Genomic DNA, 22,162 nt, shown 5'->3' with positions numbered 1-22,162 from the left:
TTAATTTGATAGATGTAAATGTACTTTATATAGTGTAACTGTTTGCTTTTGCTTTTTTTTTTACAAAGATTTGGGATTTTAAAAGATTTTATCCTGAACTGGTCTGTTGATGTGCAATAAATATCAAAAGTTAAAGTTAAACACCTTTCTGATCTACTCATTTCAACTGACTGTGAAAACTGCTTTTTCAAAAAATCCTTATTCATTGACATATAACTTTTTTTTTACTGTAATGCAAATAATTACTTTCCCTGGTAACGAGTTACTTTTATTATAGAGTAATTCAGTTACTAACACAGTTACTTTTTTGAACAAGTAGTGAGTAACTATAACTAATTACTTTTTTAAAGTAACGTTCCCAACTCTGGTTATGTCCATGTGTGTAGATCTGTGGGTGTGGGTCATTTGTGAGCATGTTCGTTAGTCTCACCTGTGCCTTGTCTCGTGATCACGGGGGAATATGTTAATCATCTATTTAATGTGCGTTCGCGCAATGTCTCGTGCTCATCTTTGTCTAAAGTTTATGCCAGTGTGAGCGACTGTGTTTTGTGTGCTTGGGATATACGTGCTGAACTTTTCGTTTGTGTATGTTTCACTACTTCTTCGTTCGTCATGCCTCCTCCTTCGAGCATCACAATTACAGAGATATGAGCGAAATCGATTTAAACTAGCCTGTACAGGGTTTCTTTTCACAATGTAAAAATACTAGTTTATTAAAAGGACAATTCTGGGAAAAGTCATGAAAGGAAGGTTCTGAAATTGGATCCAGTGCAAAGGTATAATTTTTTTTTAGCTGCTGCGGTCAAATGACCGGCGCTCCACGCTTCTAGGTATAAGTAAGTCAAACAGATGCGGCGCTTCTAGTAAGATGTCACATCGGTCAAATGACCGGCGCTTGTGGCTTCTAATGTTAAGGCTCTGAATGTTGTAGGACTATCCTGGCTGACACATCTTTGCAACATCGCGTGTACATCAGGGGCAGTGCCTCTGGACCGGCAAATAGGGGACCGGAGGGTGTGCTCCAACTATTGGGGAATCACACTCCTCCTCCCAGGTAAAGTCTATGCAGGGGTTCTGAAGAAGAGAGTCTGGTCGATAGTCCAGACAAAGTGGGTTCTGTCCTGGTTGTGGAACACTGGACCAGCTTTTTACCCTTGCAAGGGCCCTAGAGGGTGCATGGGAGTTTGCTCAACTAGTCCACATGTGCTTCATGGATTTTGAGAAGGCATTCGATCGTGTTCCTCTGGGATTCCTCTGGGGGGTGATCCAGGAGTATAGGGTACGGGGCCAGCTGCTACGGGCTATCCAGTCCCTGTACGAATGGAGCAGGAGCTTGGTTCACATGGCCGGCAGTAAGGCAGACTGGTTCCTGGTGGGAGTTAGTCACCGATTCTGTTCATAACTTTTATGGTCAGAATTTCTCGGTGTGGCCTAGTCGCGGAGGGGGTTCAGTCCGCGTCTTCTTTTTGCAAATGATGTGGTACTGTTGGCATCATCGTGCTGAGACCTGCAGCTCTCACTAGATCAGTTTGCAGCCAAGTGTGAGGCAGCCGGGATGAGAATCAGCACCTCTAAAACTGAGACCATGGTACTCAGTCGGACAAGGGTGAAGTGCCCTCTATGGGTCGGGAGTGAGTCCTTGCCTCAAGTGCAGGAGTTTAAGTACCTCGGGTTCTTGTTCAAAAGTGAGGGAAGAATAGAAAGAGAGATTGACAGGTGGACCGGTGCTACGGCTGCAGTATTGCGGACTCTGTACAGGACCGTTGTGGTGAAAAGGGAGCTGAGCCAAAAGGCAAAGCTCTTGATTTACTGGTAAATCTACGTTTAGACTCTTACCTGTCAGTCCCACCAGGATTTCGCGGGCTGTTTTTGTGATTGTTGCAACCTAAAATGTTTGATGTGTGTGTTTTTCAAAAAAATTGTGACGCACATTGCGGTGTGTTTTTTGTTTTTGTTGTGATTACATGGGTATTTTGCTTCTTATCCTGTGTTTTACCCCTGGTTTTAACACTTCAAGCAATGATTTTATTTCTCTTACTCTATAGTGTGGGCAGGAATGATCCCTCTCAAGTTTTTGTATGCCCCGCCCCCTGAAGCACAGGTCTTGGGACGGCCAATGCACAATGATTCCTCTCACTTTCTTGATCCCTCGAAGTGCAACAGCTCGGTGGCAGAAATGGACTTTCCGTCTCTTAAAAGAGTGGATGGACTGGTGCTAGAAATGTTAAACTTGTTGGAAATACATGTATGAACCCATCGTTGTGAAATAATAAAACATTGAAAACAAAAAAAAAAAAACAGTTTACCCCCACTTTCATGTAGTGTACCGGGATACTGCTTTTCCCGATATTTTGGCCTTATTTTCGTCGGCAAGTGTGAAACGTTTGCCTCGCTCATGCTGCTTTCAGTCTGCTCCTCTTGAATGTATACACGGAAGTAAGGCGGGAGTTTGTCGACGTCACATGAAGACGATATCTGTGATTGGTCAAATTTGCGGGAAAGTTGCAGTGATTGGCTGCAGTTGCAACACCGCCCTGAATTCACTGGGTTTGCTTGAATTTGCATTGAAGTTGCAAATTGCAACATCGTGAAATTCTGGAGGGTCTGGATAGAACCAAAATTATGGAAATATAAGCCTGGAGGTGACGCAATGTGTTGGCCCAATGAATGAGCCCTGAATGATCATTTTCCTATATGTACAACTTGAGATAAATAGTGTTAAAGTGTACTAGTACAAAAGGTTCAAAAATGTCTGTTTGACTGTCTTGTCAATGGATTCAATGTATGAAGCCAGATCCTTAAACGCGAGAAGCGGCTTTCACCATTCCTAATGGCTCAGTCAAAACCATTACGTCTTAATGAACCAATAAATACATCAGCGGCGAAAATGAGTGTAAAAATACCAGGTTCACGTGTTTTTATTTTCTAACATGGGCTAAAGCACAGGGTAGACTCAAACGACAAGCGTTTACAACTTCATCTTTAACGTTTTCAGCCCTGGCGCGAATGTTATCCTCACCCGTCCCTGGATTCACCAGTTACAACTACAGACACTAGAAAAAAAATCTCGTTTCTTATTTTATGTCACCGTTAACTACACGGGGTTGCTGCGAACTTAATAGAGTTCTATCTATCTACCTATTTATCACAAAGAGCTTGTGGCTCTGACAGTATTCAACGCTGTAGCGAACGGCAGTAACTTTGTTTTACCGCAAAATATGAAAACGATTGAAACCATTAATAACCCAATTAAATCCACTGGTAAATGTATGATCTGGTAAATGTAGTGGTAGATGTACGATCTGGTAAATGTACGCTCTTCTGACTTGTCTCCGGTGTAGCACTAGGTCCTGCTTCTCGTCCCGCTTAGCAGTAAATGAATAACATGAATGAAGAACGTTGGTATGATTGAAATGTTATTTGGCCTCTATGATGGTTCTGGGCGGAAACTGCTGGCCACTGTGTCATTGAAATGGCCGATTTCGGAAGTGTTCTGTTTGCTTATTAAGTCAATATGATAATTAAAATATATACATATAACCTCCCGACCCCCCCCCCCCCCTAAAAAAAAAAAACCAAAAAACTCATCGGATCTACACTATTCACGTATGTCACCCTTTTCAACTTCAAAACGGCGAATTTCGCCGAAAGGTGACAGATTTTCATGCCTGTAAAGGGGTTTTTAAACCTTCGTTTCTGTCTAAATACCTAGCCTGCTACATTTAAAGAGAATGTAACTTACCTGTAATAAAAGCGACTACCAAGTGAAAAATAAGCGATTTTATAATGGGTAAGGTAATGATGCAGTTTGTTTCAACATGAGTCCATAAAATAGACATAACCTGGTAAGAAACAAAAGGAATAACACTGTAGGTTTTTAACTACAAACAAGATGTGTGTTACACAGTATCTCATTCCATAGAATAGGACTGAATAACTATGTAGAATCTTATATTATCACAATGATTTGCACAGCTAAAATTCTTGTTCACAAAACCTCATACAAGTTTTCAATGTAATGTTTACTTCTAAGTTAATCTGAGTTTTTAGAAATTAAGTGGTCAATCACACAATCATATTTAATTTTTCCAAGCACTCAGCTTGGTATATGAGCTGACATATATCAAATCCCTTTACTAAGCTTTCAGCATGGAAGGAAGTTAAATGAACATATGAAAAAATATTAATTTAAACAAATGGTTGACCTTCAATAATTAAACAGTAAGTATAAAAATTGTTACACATTTTAAATATCAATCTCAATTAAGTATGGACCCACATGTAATAAGACAAGGGTAAGAAATATTGGTTGTGCAACCCTGAAATCTACAAGGAAAGCTGTATACCAGTGAGTGAATTGAAAATGTGCAGAAAAATAATCTTATATTTACATATAAGATTATAAAAATAATCACAATCCTATGTATTTAGAGTTTGCTAAAAGTTAAGAATATTTATTATGTCCATTCTTTGTGGTCAGTTGATACTACAATAAAACTTTTTTGCCTATAAAAATAACTAGTGATCTTGGAATGAATATTGTTTAATATACAAATCCAAATATGTTTGAGATCATTGTCTTGTTTCTTCAGTCTTGATTTCAACTTTTGAGAGAATTCTCAAAATTTTATTTCTTATCTCTTTAGTGCTAAAACAGTATATAAAAGGATTTACCAAAGAAGGACCAAGAATTGTCCCAACTCTCATCCCATGTCGTTCCTCTAGTGTTAGGACTAACCCAATCCTGGTTAGGCCTGTTAGTACGAAGGTGGGCCCATAATAGCAGACTATCACTATCAAGTGACTTATGCAAGTATTAAACACTTTTTTCCTGTTACCCTTTGAGGTCATTCTGACTACAATTATAACTATCCTAAGATAAGACATGCAAATAAAACTAAATGTACCAAACATAAGTATGAAGGAAAACAATGATATCATATCAAAATATGGATTTGGATCTACACAAGTTAGTCTAACAACAGCCGCATAATCACAAAACACATATTTCAGAGATGAGTAACACAGTGGCAGAGGAAGTACTGTACCAGGCACTATGGCCATAGAAGCAGAACCCATAATCCACAGTAAAATAGTGAGCAAAACAGTGCGGAAATTTGTCAGAATAGAATGGTACCGTAGTGGATTGAGTATGGCAATTAATCGATCAAATGCCATGACAGAAATAGTAAACATCTCCATCACAAAACCTAAACCAAAAGCAAACATCTGAACAATACATGGAACATAAGATATGGTTTTATAACCAACTAAAAGGACACCTATCATAGTTGGACATGAACTGGTAGAGTACAGCATGTCTACAACTGCTAGATTGCAGATAAAAAGATACATTGGCTGGTGCAGACGCTTATCCAAGACAATAATGCATATGTTTGCAAGGTTAGCAACCATAACGACAATATATATTATCAATATAATAACACCAGCAGCCACTGGCTTTTCTAAAGTATCAAATCCTGTAATAACAAATTCAATATTCATTTTTCTAGAAATGTTTTGAACCATAGTTATCTATTTTTTGTGACTTGAAAGACAAACAGGCTTTTAAATAAGGAAATTTCCATTGAATGTCCAAAGTAGTCTTTCTGTTCTTTTTGCTTTTTAGAATGTTATAGCTTGTGAACAGCCATACAAAACTGCAGTCTTCTTCAATGTCAGATCAACTGTGGTGACAAAAACAGGTGCTGCAGGCAATTTATAGAGTTCAGTGTTATTTTGCTCTCTGGTTTATGTGTGTGCACACTTCCCAATTCCCTGTAGGACATCTACTCTACTTTATTCAAATAGTTTAAAAGCACACATTTGTCAGATATGCAAATGAAGATAATTAAAATTAGTAAAAGTATTAGTAAAAAAAAAATTAGTAAATTTTTTTTTGTAGATTTAATGCATTCATTTCCGAGCACTTCCGAAGTGCTGATTCAAAGCAAATTTAGCGTACATTCCTGCTATGATTTATGTACATAACAATCAGGATTTGTGAAAATCTGATAATAAATTGTTATGTTTTAGCCAGTCCTGATTGTGGAGACTGAAAGTATGTTAAAATTTTCTTTGAGGTAGCTCTCCAGATTGTTTTTAGACTCAAATATTAAATGAATGACAAAAAGGTCTAGTGCCAATTGAAACACAATATGATTCACTGATTTCTCGGTTTTTAAGTACCTACATATTGCATTGGGTATACTGTTTAACCCTTATATGGTCCAAGGGTCTGTGGGACCCATTTTTAAAAAATCAGCTTAAAAAAATTCTACAATTTTTTTTTTTTCAAACTGAGATTCATTGGTCCTTGGCTCATTTTCTGTGAGCAACATAAATCAGAAAATATTTTCAATGACCACCCCCCCGTACCCCCCCCTTCACATTTGTATTACATACAGGGTCCAGGGTCCACTGGGCCCTGGGCTAGTCAAAGTGGGCAATCAACATTGGGTTGGGTAGTTGATAGTCGTCTGTATGACTTTAAAGGATATACAAACAAAGGACAGAGGAGTTTGGCATGCAAAGGTGAGCAACCATCAACACTTTTGATGGTTGTCACATCAGGGGTTGATTGCATATTGTCAGACAGCAAACGAAGAATCTCTATAGAGACAAAGGGGTGAGATCTGAAAGAAGCATCTTTTCTCTCAGCCCTCATTATCCCTCCCTCCTCTCTGGACCTGTGTGTGTGTGTGTGTGTGTGTGTGTGTGTGTGTGTGTGTGTGTGTGTCTATGTGTGTGTGAGTGTGTGTTTCATCCAATCATGGGGACATGATGCTATAAATGCTAAAAATGCTAAAAATGCTATAAAAGATGGCAAAGCGATTCTCAGTTCAGACTGCCTTACAGCTGCTATTGGAAGAGACAGAGGATTTTGATGGTGATTCAGAAGAAGACATTTCAGGATCACATTTCTGAAATATCAGAGTCTGATGGTGATAATGAAAAGGAGGATGAGCAGCAGCCAGCTCCGTTAGCACCAGCCCGTCAGCAGCTAGCCATAGGACCAGCCTGTCAGCCAGCATGATTTATGATTCATTTCCTTATTGTGTTACATTTTAATAAAAAAGTAACTAATAAATAAATGAGAGCAAACTAATTTAACATATGTATTGTTTATTTTACTTGCAATTGGGCTAAATCTGCTGATTATTTTAACAAAAAATGCAATGGGTCCCCCACGCCCAGCTGGACCCCAAGAAGGTAGACCACGCCCGGATCTCATCAGGGTCAAAGGTGTGAGGCACTTAATATACTGCACAGTATTTCTGGTTAATATGGTACCTGCCCTTGAGCCAATGTCAGCTCAAGAACTGGAAGTGGAGTTTCAGGCAGGCTTTGTGACAGGTCTCTTTAGGAAAAGGCTGGAATGGCTTTTCAAAAATGAGGTCCTAGCTACCCAATTACAGGAATCTGTTAGTTTCTTCCACTGGTTCAGGCACAGTTCCTGGGGCAGGCCTTTATTAACATACTGCATCTACTGTCCAGAGTAAGGTGTTGACTTCTGTAGAAGACTTTTATGTACCAAAACGTCCCATCCAAGTACAGCATTCCTACAGCATTTCTGGTGCACGAGAGGGTTAGGGTTAGACTACCCCTCATTTCCATGTCAGATTAGTGGAGTTGGATCTGTGGCACCCTCACTGTCACGTCAACTTGCTGTGAAGTGAGAGTCATACAGGTTGTGTATGTAAGAGGAAGCAAGGGGGAGGGGGGCGAGATAGACCGATCCCAGGTCACATAACACAAACTGCTTTAATATAAATTGTATTTCATTCTTAAAATTAGCATAGACCCACTGTCACAAACATTCCTTCATGTAATAATTGGGTTAGCTATGTGAAAAAAAAAAGTCATAGGCTACGTGAATTTGTTTAAGTCACGTGACTCGGGTTGACTGATGGGGGAAGGGACTGTAGTCGAAAGGTAAGATGGATCAAGGTAAAAGACCAAAGAAGCCATCAGGTGCACAGTTTAGAAAAATAAGAAGAGGAGAAACAGGCAAAGGATAAAAGTATGCCGATTTCTGTGAGTGATTTCACGTTATTGACATTAGGCGATAGGCTAATAGGATGCTAATTAGCAGTGGCAAACCGTGAAGGCCTTCGGGGCCTTCTCTGAAGGTCCACTGATCTTGAAAAAGATGCTTTATCTATTATATGTAATATATGTTAACACTTCACCAATGATTTGTATTTTTCCTCTAAATTGGCTTTCAAATCCACTTTTCATGCTTGTGCTGGAGAAAACAATCAACCAATCAGAATATTTCACCCCTGTTTTTTCTAGGTAAAACAGAGAAAGGACCCCCAGGACCTTCTGTTTATCGCATACACTTGCCTTTTACATTAAGAGAGCTTTTATTATGGATTGACAGTTTAATCATATAATCATATCTATCATAATAATCATATAATCATATAATCATAACCAATCATATTTCGAATTAGAATTGTGGGGGCCTGCTCCAATGGTCTCAGAGTATTCTCGCTGGTCCTCGTGCATTAGCTCCGTGTGGTTGGTGCCTCATGAGCACTACTGTGAGGTTTTCCAAGCGGAAAGGATGAAATCGCAGGATATTGTCAGCGAAATGCTAACAATACCATTTTCAAGATGGTCATTCAACGAAAAAGTGGGTATTGTGAGAGACTATTCTCCGTCCTGGTTCTGGGATGGTCAAACGATCTTCCAACGATCTAGCTGTTTGGACTGCAGTCTCATCATCTTCATAGTAGAATGATGACTCACCAGTTTGTTGAGTTCTTAAATGGCCACTAACACCGCAGATACCACTTGTTCTTTAAATTGTATGTTTATCTTTATATAGTTATTTGCACTTCTACATATCAGTTTTAATTCCAGTTGGTTGTCTATGCTAAAGCACTTACCAAGTGTTTTGCATCTGTTTACAATATACATCCTTGATAGTATCAAGGATGTATATTGTGAACAGATGCAAAGCACTTGGTAAGTTGCTCTGGATAAGACCCTCTGCTAAATGCATGCAAATTTAAATGTGAATGTAAATGTAAATGCAAAAGTGAATGTAAATGCTCATTTTAATGTAAGTACTATTTTAAAATTAAGGCTAAATGGTGCAGCAACCAACTGTGCTCGATTTAGATGAGTTGTCATCACTGACCCCTCCCTATTTCTTTGGTCTGAAGGGGTTTCTAAGATAGACTAAGATTAATCATGCTGAACTATATAAATACCATGTGATGGCATGTTTTGCCAAATAGGATCTGAGGTAGCACGACGGCATGCACCTTTGCTTGTCATTTCTCAGACTCAGAAGTACATGAAGTGGAGGATCTGCACTATGATAACTCTTCTTGGACTTTGAAAAGAACAAAGAAAAAGCGATCTGGCACAAGGCATGCTAAACTATGGCTAAGAATGTTTCCAGAAGGATTATCACAGAATTTGTTATAACAGGTTTTGACACTTTTGAAAGACCATTGGCTATTGGTATTGGTATTTTTACAGTATACCTGCTGGTTATGCTTGCTAATCTTGCAAATATATATTTCATTGTCTTGGATAAACGCCTGCACCAGCCAATGTATTTTTTTATCTGTAATTTAGCAATTGTGGACATGTTCTATTGCACCAGTTCATGTCCAACTATGATAGGTGTTCTGTTAGTTGGCTATAAAACCATATCTTATGTTCCATGTATTGTTCAAATGTTTTCTTTTGGTGTAGGTTTTGTGATGGAGCTTTTTACTATTTCTTTCATGGCGTTTGATCGATTCATTGCCATACTCAATCCACTACGGTACCATTCTATTCTGACAAATTTCCGTTCTGTTCTGCTTACTTTCTTGCTGTGGGTTTTGGGTTTTGCTACTATGGCCATTCTACCTGGAACTGTAATTCCATTACCGTTATGTTACTCAACGCTGGCGTTCATGTTTTGTGACTATGGATCTGTTGTAAGGACAACTTGTGTAGATCCAGCTCCATATTTTGATATGACTGCAATGTTATCCTCCTTTGTACTATTTGCAACGTTTGGTTTCATCTGTGCGACTTACATAAGGATAGCTGTTCTTGTGATCAGAATGAACTCGGTGGGCAGCAAGAAAAAAGTGTTCAACACTTGCTTTAGTCACTTAATTGTCATTATATGTTTTTATGGTCCCACATTTGCAATAACGGTTCTGACAAGGACCGGTATGGTTTTATCTCTGGAGGGGCGACATGGTTTGAGAATTGGGACTATCCTTGGACCATCTTTATTAAATCCTTTCATATATTGTTTTAGAACAAAAGTGATCAGAAATAAAATATTGAGAATTACATCTAAAGTCAAACCAATCAAATGAACATAGTATCTTAAGAATATTGCAGACAGCTTACATGCATATATTTTTCTGTTTAATCCAACTGTGTAGTAGTAGACAACAGAGACTTTAAATAAAAAAGAATAATGCTCAGTGTATTTTTGCTGATTAAGAGGTATCTAATTGTATTGTATGGTTCTACCACATGAAAGTACTGCCAACTACTTTGGAAATATAGAGAATAATGCAAAAACTTCTTTCTTTGAACCTTTAAAATATTACTGTTAATAATTTTTTTTATGCCAACAGAGCAAAGGTTTTTGTAAGTAAAAACTAGGGAGTTTTTCCTTGCCACTGTCGCCCTTGGCTTGCTCACTGGGGGCTAGGACTTGGCACTTGTAAAGCTGCTTTGTGACAACAACTGTTGTAAAAAGCGCTATATAAATAAAATTTGATTTGATTTGATTTAAGTATGCAGTTGCTTACTGTCTGTTGTATGTATGTGTTTAAATAAAATTGATTCTTCAACTCCACTGTTACAGGGAAATTTGAATTTTGTAGCTCATGGTAGGGGCATAAAAGTGTTTAACCTCACTAAAATTATTAAATTAAAAATACAGTTAATTATACAATGGAATCAATGTAAACAATTTAGTTAAAACACATGTGAGTATACAAAAAGAAATGTACCTAGATGTATGTACATGCACTAATAAATATGTATTCACCTAAATGTTGGAAAGTCATCAACAAATGTTGTTTATCACACAGGCCCCACTTTGACTATTTTAGAAGGAGCTGGATTGGCTTAAATAAATACTGATGTAGCTTAGTTGATCATTGCAGTAGTGTGCGCAGGGAAAGAGTATCATGAGAGAATAATATTATTGCAATAATCATATTTGGAATGAACCAATTATTCATAATGGTGTTTGTAGTCATTTCGTTTTTGACTTAATGTAAAAAATTTCTTTACAATGTGCATGCACCCCAAGAATCTCATTACAGCCTCAAAAGTTATGCAAGAATGTGCCAATAAAATCAGTAATGTCTCTCGATATAAATTACAAATTTCAAACAGGAGTGGGTTTCCCGAAACGTTTGTAGCGCTAAGTACTTTGTAACCTCGTATAAAACGTACGAGGTTAAAAACTACTTAGCGCTACGAATGTTTCGGGAAACCCACCCCAGTGCAGTAAGGCAGGGGAACTGTAGCAGTAGTTTGAAAGTGTTAGGCCACTTAAACCAGCAGCACAGGATCATCTATCATCTTTTCACTGTCTAATTGACAGAAAACATCTTCATTGTCAATATTACTAAACCTTACTTTTAGCACATGTATCATTATGATATAACATATATCCTGGGCCATGATATATATATATACTGGGCCATGGACGTAATTTTGATGTCAAAAGTGGGGGGGACATAGATTCGTCGCTATTTAAATATTTGGTTTTAACCGTAAAAACTGGGGGGGGACCAAAGCCGGCTTTTGAAAAAGTTCCCCCCCCCCCCCCCAAAATTACGTCCATGTACTGGGCCTAACTTACAAACCTTGAAATATTCACAGCCTGCTGTATGTCAATTCATGTATTTTTCATATTTATAAAACCTCTATGTCCACAAATCAATCCTTATGTTATAGACACTCAGTGACAGACAACATGCAAGTTAAATGAACAATGTTTGTTACTCTTATTTATATCTAAAAATAAATAAATTAAGCAATTTTCTGCCTGTACAATGGCAATATAGTTTTTAAAAACCGTTTGAAAAAACCTTATATTACTGTGCACCTGTTTTCTAGTGCTGAAGGGTGATGAAAATAAATTTTTACAAAATCCCCATCTGATCTCTCACGTGAGAACCTGAGGAAGTATTTTCTCTATATAAATAATGGATGGCTGAGTTCAGTTAGACGCTGAGCCTAGAGTACAAAAATATACCAGTTATACCAAATACAAAAGGCAACAAATAAAAGGACAAAACTGATAGGTGAATGGATTAAAGTTAGTTATTATTCAGCATTTACAGTTAGAATGTAATTGCTGGATGGATTCTTATTGTTGTTTGAGTTAGACTGTATTTCTGATGGGGATTATAGAAAAAGCCAGTGCTTTGGTTTGACTTATTTGCGTTCTTGTTTCAGGGTGAAGAGAACAAACAGTAACAAAATCACTGACAACATGAGCATGTTCAACTCCGATGTATCTCAAAATATGTCATTTGTGCGCCCTAAGTACTTTTTCATCAGTGGATTTTCGGACTTGCCTTTTGGGAAGTGGTACTTTGTTTTTCTGTTTTTTGTCTATGTTGTTTCTGTGTTTGGAAATTCAGTTGTCTTCATCATGATATTAACTGACAGACGTCTGCACATTCCCAAATACATAGGAATCTTTAATTTAGCTCTGGCAGACTTTGGTGAAACAAATGCTATGATTCCTAACCTTATGAAGACATTTGTTTTTGATTCTCAGTACATATCGTATGAGGCCTGTTTGAGTAACATGTTTTTTGCCTTTATGTTCTCTGGTGTACAGAGTTTAACCCTTGTTGTCCTGGCATTTGATCGCTTTATTGCCATTTGTTTACCTCTACGATACCATGTCATTGTGAATAACGTCTTTATATTTGTAGTCCTAACAGTTGTATGGTCATTTAACACTGTTTTGATTGGCACAATGGTAATTTCAATCACCCGACTTTCTTTCTGTAAAACCAATGTGGTAAAAAGTTTTTTTTGTGACCATGGACCTATTTACACAATTGCTTGTAATGACAACAGCATAAATTATTTTATAGCAAAACTGTGCACGGCATTTTACATCTATGGACCATTGCTTGCTATAGTCTTATCATATTTAGGCATTTTTTTTGCCCTGAGTAGGATTACGACATGGGAGGAACGGCTCAAAGCACTGAAGACCTGTGGCTCTCATCTACTGGTTGTAGGAGTATTTTTCCTCCCTATACTGGGCATTTACCTCGCTGCTCTAATTTCTCCTGCCCATCCCAATGTGAGGATCATCAGTACTTCTCTGTCAAGTGCCATTCCACCTATGCTAAATCCTTTTATTTACACCTTAAATACAAAAGAAATCAAGGGTGTCATATTGAAAATGCTCAAGAAGAAAATGGCTTCTTCTTGAATGACCATAATGGCTTAGATTTTAGTGAAAAGACACCAGACCTGTTTGATCAGGGCTCTCTCTTTCTGTAGAGACCACACAACTGAACAGATCAGTGAATATATAGGTTAAGACCAAGAATGTGGTGAAACCTAATGACATGTTCTGTACTATATTCTCTTTTTTTCACATCTCTCCATTCAGTATAATTTATGTTACACAGATTCAGACTTCCACAGTGATGCATTCTGAAAGATGAAACTGAATCTAAATTGTGGACTTGCTATGCATCTATGAGTAGGGGAACTATAGGGGGAGCTATAAGGGGTTGTGCTTATTACACTTCTCATGTCATAAATCTCTCATGGCACTTTTTGTAACTGTATTATTATTAATACTAGAACAGCAGCTGTTTTCATCTACCACTAATGGCGGCTTGCGTCAATTGATGCCCCATCGATGCTACACGCTACTGTTGCACTGCAGCAGCACAAATCGTTTACAGATATATTACACCCATCTTTTTAGCGCAACATGCTAGCAGAATTTGTTTACAGTGCTAACATCCAGCAGCGTGAGAAACGTGGAGTCTGGACTCGGCCTAGTCAAGGATGGATACCCTAGGCCTATTACTCTGGTGCAGTTCATTCACGCTCACTAGCCTACTTGCTATCGCGCTGCAGCTGCGGACGTTGTGACTAGTAGTGATTGCCTTATTATTATAGACATGAAGAGAGCAAAGTCACAGTCCCGTCAGCCTGCAAAACAGCACAAAGCAGGCTACAACATCTTCAATCTGCATGCTATAATCTTCAACTGCGTCAATTGACGCATCTCGCTGTTCTTGGTGTAGACTGCTGTATCATGCACACAACTATTAAAAATCAGCTTTTGTCTTCGTTCTTCAACTTCAATAAATAAAAGTTACATTTTTTCAGATTTTTCCTTGACATGCGTCAATTGACACATCTTGCTGTTCTAGTGTTAATGCTAATCAGGGGGACATGTTTCATTTCAATTTGGGGGGGGGGGGGGGGGGGCACTGCTCACACTACCCAACTTAACACATTATGGAAGAACATGGGCCCTAGCATCACACCTATGATGCTAAGTATTAATGTAATTTAGTTCAAACCAATGATACATAACACATCTTGTAATATGAAGATTCTTCCCGAAGACCTTAAGAAGGTATTTTAAACTTGTTTGATTAGGTGAGGAGTTTAGACAGATATGACATTTCTTCATGAAGGACCTAATATTTTACTGAAGGACTTAACATTTTAATGAAGCACCTAATATTTTTAAGTGCATGCTAAAGCAGGAAGAAAATGTGAATTAGCAGCGTCCAGGAATTCTAGTGCAGTTCAAATTTTCTAATAGGTGATTGTTAGAAGGGTAAAATGAACAAGGCAATCTCATTAAAGTGAAAGATGTTGGTGCTACAGACATCACACATAAACCCAATACAATACTTTGGGGACAAATCTTGCATTCCATATTAAATCTATGATAAAATGTAGCTCTGCCCTTTATGTTTACAATAATTTTCTCCAAGTTGCACAAATGACTAAATGAAGTTTTAATTAACACTAGATTCTCATATTGGTTGATTGGTACTATACATGCATTTACTAAGCAGGAGTTAAAAAGTATAATACTGTTGAGATGATGTTTTAGATCCATTCATGCTGCCATCCTGTGGTAATTATGCAAGTATAAAAAAACATTACACTCATTTATTATATTACTTGTGTGAATTTATTTATATGGAATGTGTTTTATGTATATATGAATCATTTTTCTTGCAGACCAGTGGTCCTGCAGATCAGTGAGCAAAAATTTAATCTAACTGATTCTCTTTCTCTAATTCCAGACTTCTAATAATAATAATTCTAATTCTACAGTTCTCTCTGTGAGATGACAGAAGGTCAGTTTGGATATATTATAGAGGTGGAGCCTCATGGTGGGATGAAAACTAACAATGTCGGGGTCACTTTTTGAGGTCACACACAAAGGCATGTATTGAAACTTTTTAAACTATAAATGTCTTGCAACCATCTTGCTTTCCCCATTGGTCCCAAATCAGGTTAATAATTCAGGTTTAGTAATGGGTTGCATACTCTGAGTTGCAGTCAATAACGACCTGCTGTCTTAGGTCACATGACATCACTAGTTTGTGGACATGCAGTCAAATTCAGCCCTGCGTTTTGTGGCATTATGCAACATTCCCTTTAGTAAAGACAGTCACAGTGGACTTTAGGTCAGCTGATCCACATTTTTGGCCCTGAAAACCTCTACTGTTGCATAAGTCATATGCGTGCATTTAGAATCTACAAAACCTTTGAACCACCCAAAGTTAGGGTCAGGGTTACAGGGTTAGGGTTAGGTTAAGGTAAAGGTTAGGGTCAAGGTTAGGGTTAGGTTTAGGATCAGGGTTAGGGTTAGGGATTATCTGATATGACGATCATCGTGTTCATTGTTCGTGTTTTATTCAAGCACCTCAGCTCAAAATATGATGATAAAGGTGTTTTGAGCCAAATAAGAAACATTATACACTTTTTAGTTTAAAATTCAGGCAAGGGCATGACATGTTTATGTGCCTGTGTCTGGGTGTGTACCTAAATGTGGTGATATTGGAAAGGTCACATATCCAGTTACTCTAATCTTAACACTTTTTTCGGTAACGAGTAATATAACACGCTACTATTTCCAGTCCAGTAATCAGATTAAAGTTACTTACCCAAATAACTGTGCGTTACTATTTTTATTTTCCCTAGTAAAAATATATATTTTTGCTTTCTTCTTGGCTCAGTTCTACTTTTGCGTCTGACCGTAGCGCTCGACTCCGCACGCTGCGCGCGACCCTGTGAGAGCGCGAGCGCGTTTTACAAGTCATTTTTTGCAGTGTCCTCCCGTAACGATGTGTGGTAGTATAAAGAAACACCCCTCAAAAACAGGGGAAGGAACATTTACCTGAAGAATTTTAATGTTGCAGTGTTCCACGTTTGAAAAGTGCTGGAATTTTGACTAACGTCGCCTACTTTAAAATGCTTAAAATTGTAATGGCATTTCGTTTCACAAGCTGTCTGACTGAACAGGGGTGGGTTTCCCGAAACGTTCGTAGCGCTAAGTACTTCTTAACCTCGTACGTTTCATACGAGGTTACGAAGTACTTGGCGCTACGAACGTTTCGGGAAACCCACCCCAGTTCGCTTGTATTACGTTTACAAATAAATTTACAAATAATACCGCGCAGCTACACAAACGTAATGTCAGGAGATACTGTCTGGACTCGGCCTAGTCAAGGATGGATACCCTAGGCCTATTACTCTGGTGCAGTTAATTCACGCTCACTAGCCTACTTGCTATCGCGCTGCAGCTGCGGACGTTGTGACTAGTAGTGATTGCCTTATTATTATAGACATGAAGAGAGCAAAGTCACAGTCCCGTCAGCCTGCAAAACAGCACAAAGCAGGCTACAACATCTTCAATCTGCATGCTATAATCTTCAACTGCGTCAATTGACGCATCTCGCTGTTCTTGGTGTAGACTGCTGTATCATGCACACAACTATTAAAAATCAGCTTTTGTCTTCGTTCTTCAACTTCAATAAATAAAAGTTACATTTTTTCAGATTTTTCCTTGACATGCGTCAATTGACACGGTAAATTGTCGTGAGTAATCAGTAATCGGATTACTTTCTCAAGGTAACTTAGCCATCACTGCACATATCACAGGTGTTATGTAGCCTCCACTGTAATGTGGCCTAATTTAGAAGCAGTCGGCTAGGGGAAGTAGTGAAGTGGCTGTGTCCCAATAGTGTTCTACAAGTCAACACATCATTAACAGAGATATGGAAGAGTTGGGAGCTTCAGAACAACTGATCATTACACTGGAGCATACTCTCATTACCAGGAGCATACTCTTAATTACCAACTATGTAAACACATTTGGTAAACATTCCTATAGCCAAACAGGATGTTGACAATCATCACTGCCATTACTGACTTCTGTGAAGTAGGTCTAATAATATTGCACTAGTTTGCTTCCCTTCATCCATAGCAATCATGACTCTTCACATGTCTTTTCAGCACGAGTGATTAATATTCAATTAATACCTTATCTTATTATCTTATTACTCTCAAGGTTGTGCTCCATGGGAAATTTATTTTTGATGTCTAAGGGGCAAAATCAGAAATTAAAACATAAAAACGTTTTATGTAAATTTGCATAGTTTAAAAATAATATGATAATCATGCTGATTCTGCATCTGAATTTTTCTGAACAACAAGCATGTGATGTCCTATGATCCTGACTTATGTAAATGGGACGAGTACCAATTAAGTGAACAAATGAGGAAATGCATAATCTTGTTTTGTAGTTTGTATAACCTAAATATGTAATGGACAAAAAACTGCAAAATGCTAACAACATTATGAGCGAATGGGGTGAGTCTCATCCCCTTATGACCAAAGTCAGATATGATGCCCAGGTCGATGGCACAATCTCACTCTGTGTGGTGGGATCTGAGTAGCTTTGAGGGGGATAAATACCTCCACGAGATTAGCGTACAGCGCTTGGCTCTTCACTGAGGTGGACTGGATGGGTATGGCCTGCTTGATGTGAACCTTCTGACATAGGAGAAAGCAGCCCACTATTGTGTGTGAGTCCCAGGAAATGCAGGCTGTACATTTGCAGCCATGGTAGACCAAGGGTGACTGCATAGAGGTGCTCTGTGTGGTGCTAAATGGATTAACATGTGCGGAGTGCGATGTGTAATATGGCCACTGCCCACAGGACTGCCGTCCAGTGCTGACACATGACAAGCAGCTGCGAGAGGAACCAGCATCATTGCCAGGTGGCTCATAAGGTTGCTCGACTCCACTAAAGCAGACACAAGAAAAGAGGCCCATATGATACCATCATGGGTAACAAATGAGGCGAGGGCAAATGAGGCAAGGGCTCACTTACCCGACTGTTCCACGTTGGTCTGTGTGGGAGAGCTGAAGATGGTGGACAGGCGCCGCCCAGCTGTATGGGCTCTGAGGGGCAACCGAGTACAACCGAACTGAGGCTCTGGTTGTACTGGTACCCATGGAGGCATGGCATTTCTCTCTTGCCTCCTGCATACTGGTCATGGCTCAGCTCGCAGGCCATGCATGAAAGCATCCACTAGGGCTGGGTCGTTCCAACCGGTCCTGGGTGCAAGTGTCGGGAACTCTATTGCATAGTCTGTTGCTCTGCAATTTCCCTGCTGCAGGCGAAGTAGGGACTGCCCACAGACCCTACCCTGGCGAGGGTGATGGAAACCTTTAAATTTGGAGATCTGGAGCAGGGGTGATGAAACGGACACTGAAGAACGGGCTTTCCCTGTGAGTAGCAAGATGATTAAAGCAACCCGAGCATGGTCAGACACATGTGGCTGATGGGTAAAGGGTAATTCCAGGATTTTGGTACATTTCCTGTCCCACCACTTAAATTTCAAATGTTCATATCCAAAATATCTAAATGACTATTTTTTTTAACAATGTACTTGTTATAAGACAAACTGTAAAATTTGGTGGAAAAATAAGCTCCTTAGATATTATTCAAAAGACCGAATACCTTTGGACCACCTCAAAAAATGGCCGTTTTCTCTTGTCCCACACATTGGGTGACCAACTCCTTTGCCAAATTTAACAATTAAAATAAGCTCTAAATAAATTTCCTCCTCTTGTATATTGTTGAAATGCATCTCTGTATGCATCAAATGCATACATTGTATTGCATGTCACAGTTTTTACAGCATGCACGCAGCCCTGTTATCATAAGGAAATTTATCTGGCAGAGAAAGGGTTAAAAATATTTGTTTACTGGCACAAAGAAATTTGCATCACAAGGACATTCCCTGCCCACATGGCAAGACCAATGGTAAGCGCTCTAACAATTTTCAAGGTTTTTTTCCAAATATGTTTGTCCAAGTTGTGTGTGTCACTCAATGAATGCAACTCTGTTCCTCATATTGTAAAACTAATATTGAGTAGAGTCAACATTTACTTTATATACTTATATAACCATATTTGTCCTTGATCTTGTATATATAGCTAAATTTTACAGTAAACATCTGTTCCTGGGGTAGACCACAACTTAGCCTAAATTTGCAACCCTGTTAGTCGCTGCATACCAATTACTGCATACCAATTACATCTAATAAAAAAAAAAAAACTGCTTCCATATCTGAGCTTGACGAATCAAACTTTTTGATAGTCTATAACCTGTAGCTAATAAATATATGACTAAAAATGATCAAATTGAAGATCAAATTTTCAGAAGTGATCACCCCTGAAATGTACCAAAATCCTGTAATGTCTCTAAAGTAAAGCTCATATTGTACCACAAACCCTTCACAGTGCTCAGGGTCCCTTCCATAAGACTCAGGTTTGGCGATGTAACATTTCACATTCCCAGGGTCTGTAGCCCTGTCTGACCCTGCTCGGGTGGAGAGTGCCTGCATGCAGCTGGCTAAGCTCTCCGTCAGAGACTGGAGCTCGCTGAGCGCTTGTTGTTGTCTTATGGCAGCCTGCTGGGCTATGAGGACAGTAGCTATAAGTGCTGCACTGCTGCCTTGTGGCTGTGCATTCTGTTGCGGCCTACTTTGACACCTGACAGGTGAGGTTTTACTGAGGTTTTACACTTTTCTTTTTTACATTTTTGAGGATTTTCCACACTAGTTATGTTATGAAGTTGAAAAGAAATATGAGGTTGAGACTGGAAATTTAAACAGATAAAGGATGTTTTTTAAATTAATTCATTAATCAAAATAATGAACGAGTCATGGTTTGAAACATCTACTCAAAACACATCTGCGTATTTCAATATATTTATCAGAAAGCTCAACACAAGCCTACCATGTGGTAACAGGCATCCACTGGATGTGATAGCGGTTTTATATAGTGACTTGAAAATAGAACACAAACAGTCAGCCCCTGACTTTGTGTTGTACCTGCTTGATAAAATATCTGAGTATAGACTGGTTCCCTTAACCTTTACAGTCATGAGTCCAGTGCTACACCTTCCTGGACCCTCTGCAGTGTGTGTGAAGAACTATCAGGTCTGTAAATTATGTGGTTTTGATGCCATCAATTTGTCTATACACTATGGACTGCAGCACCTGGATGGCCCTAGTCAGGTGAAGCATAAGGTAAGTCTAAAAGAGCCAAATGAATGGGAATAATGAGATCAAAGCCACAAACACATATGCCCAGACAGCCATAAGATACCAAGCAGGCACAATATACTGGGCAAGAGAAGCTGGAACCTGAAAATAACCCAGAATGCACTGCACACAATATCGAACATATTGTAGGCCAGTTGGTAGTAGTGAGAAGGGGCTGGATCCTGGATCCATTCTGCATCTACTGTCCAACTGTGTTTTTTTGACCAACCAAGTACTATTCCAGCAGGGATTTGTCCTGGTTGAGATTGTCATGACTGTAACCCATCTCTATTTCTTTGGTCTGGAGGGGTTTATAAGATCTACTAAGATTAATCATGCTGAACTATATAAATAGCATGTGATGGCATGTTTTGCCAAATAGGATCTGAGGTAGCACGACGGCATGCACCTTTGCCTGTCATTTCTCAGACTCAGAAGTACATGAAGTGGAGGACCTGCACTATGATAACTCTTCTTGGACTTTGAAAAGAACAAAGGAAAACATGGTCTGGCACAAGGCATGCTAAACCATGGCTAAGAATGTTTCCAGAAGGATTATCACAGAATTTGTTATAACAGGTTTTGACACTTTTGAAAGGCCAATAGCTATAGGTATTGTTATTTGTACAGTATACCTGCTGGTTGTGCTTGCGAATCTTGCAAATATATACTTTAGTGTTTTAGATAAACGTCTGCACCAGCCAATGTATCTTTTTATCTGTAATTTAGCAATTGTGGACATGTTCTATTGCACCAGTTCATGTCCAACTATGATAGGTGTTCTGTTAGCTGGTTATAAAACCATATCTTATGTTCCATGTATTGTTCAAATGTTTTCTTTTGGTGTAGGTCTTGTGATGGAGCTTTTTACTATTTCTGTCATGGCGTTTGATCGATTCATTGCCATACTCAATCCCCTACGTTACCATTCTATTCTGACAAATTTCCGTTCTGTTCTGCTTACTTTCTTGCTGTGGGTTTTGGGTTTTGCTACTATGGCCATTCTACCTGGAACTGTAATTCCATTACCGTTATGTTACTCAACGCTGGCGTTCCTGTTTTGTGACTATGGATCTGTTGTAAGGACAACTTGTATAGATCCAGCTCCATATTTTGATATGATGGCAATGTTAACCTTTTTTTTACTATTTGGAACGTTTGGTTACATCTGTGTGACCTACATAAGGATAGCTGTTCTTGTGCTCAAAATGAACTCAGTGGTTAGCAAAAAAAAGTGTTAAACACTTGCTTTAGTCACCTAATTGTCATTATCTGCTCTTATGGTCCCACATTTGCAATAACAGTTCTGACAAGGACCGGTATGGTTTTATCTCTGGAGAAGCGACATGGTTTGAGAATTGGGATTATCTTGAGACCATCTTTATTAAATTCTTTCATATATTGTTTTAGAACAAAAAATATCCGAAATAAAATACTGAGTTCTACATCTAAAGTCAAACCAATCAAATAAATAAAGGTTATAAGGATATACTTTCATATGTCATATGCAAACTATTAGGCCACTTAAACCAGCA

General features: G+C 38.7%; 3 protein-coding genes and 1 pseudogene across 3 annotated transcripts; 3 read left to right on the top strand and 1 right to left on the bottom strand.

Annotated features, from left to right (window-relative positions):
• Positions 1-4,572: 4,572 nt before the first annotated feature.
• LOC143478392 (olfactory receptor-like protein OLF3) lies at positions 4,573-5,529 on the bottom strand. Its single transcript, XM_076977352.1, has one exon. It carries the CDS (start codon positions 5,527-5,529, stop codon positions 4,573-4,575), a length of 957 nt encoding a protein of 318 aa, XP_076833467.1.
• A 3,869-nt stretch (positions 5,530-9,398) lies between these two features.
• LOC143478404 (olfactory receptor 8I2-like) lies at positions 9,399-10,340 on the top strand. Its single transcript, XM_076977368.1, has one exon. The coding sequence runs from the start codon at positions 9,399-9,401 to the stop codon at positions 10,338-10,340; it is 942 nt and encodes a 313-aa protein (XP_076833483.1).
• Positions 10,341-12,487: 2,147 nt separating this feature from the next.
• Positions 12,488-13,450, top strand: LOC143478324 (olfactory receptor 1M1-like). Its single transcript, XM_076977282.1, has one exon. The coding sequence runs from the start codon at positions 12,488-12,490 to the stop codon at positions 13,448-13,450; it is 963 nt and encodes a 320-aa protein (XP_076833397.1).
• Positions 13,451-21,157: 7,707 nt separating this feature from the next.
• On the top strand, positions 21,158-22,098 carry LOC143477790 (olfactory receptor-like protein OLF3; annotated as a pseudogene).
• The last annotated feature ends 64 nt before the right edge of the window (positions 22,099-22,162 follow it).

This window comes from Brachyhypopomus gauderio, chromosome 16 (genome assembly GCF_052324685.1).
Source record: "Brachyhypopomus gauderio isolate BG-103 chromosome 16, BGAUD_0.2, whole genome shotgun sequence".
In the NCBI taxonomy this organism is placed as follows: Eukaryota; Metazoa; Chordata; class Actinopteri; order Gymnotiformes; family Hypopomidae; genus Brachyhypopomus; species Brachyhypopomus gauderio.
The sequence above is the reverse complement of the archived record's forward strand: the minus strand, read 5'-3'. Positions and strand labels throughout refer to the sequence as shown.

Excerpts from the sequence above, each read along its gene's own strand:
- LOC143478404 (XM_076977368.1), top strand. The coding sequence starts at position 9,399 with ATGGCTAAGAATGTTTCCAGAAGGATTATCACAGAATTTGTTATAACA.
- LOC143478324 (XM_076977282.1), top strand. The coding sequence starts at position 12,488 with ATGAGCATGTTCAACTCCGATGTATCTCAAAATATGTCATTTGTGCGC.
- LOC143478392 (XM_076977352.1), bottom strand. The coding sequence starts at position 5,529 with ATGGTTCAAAACATTTCTAGAAAAATGAATATTGAATTTGTTATTACA.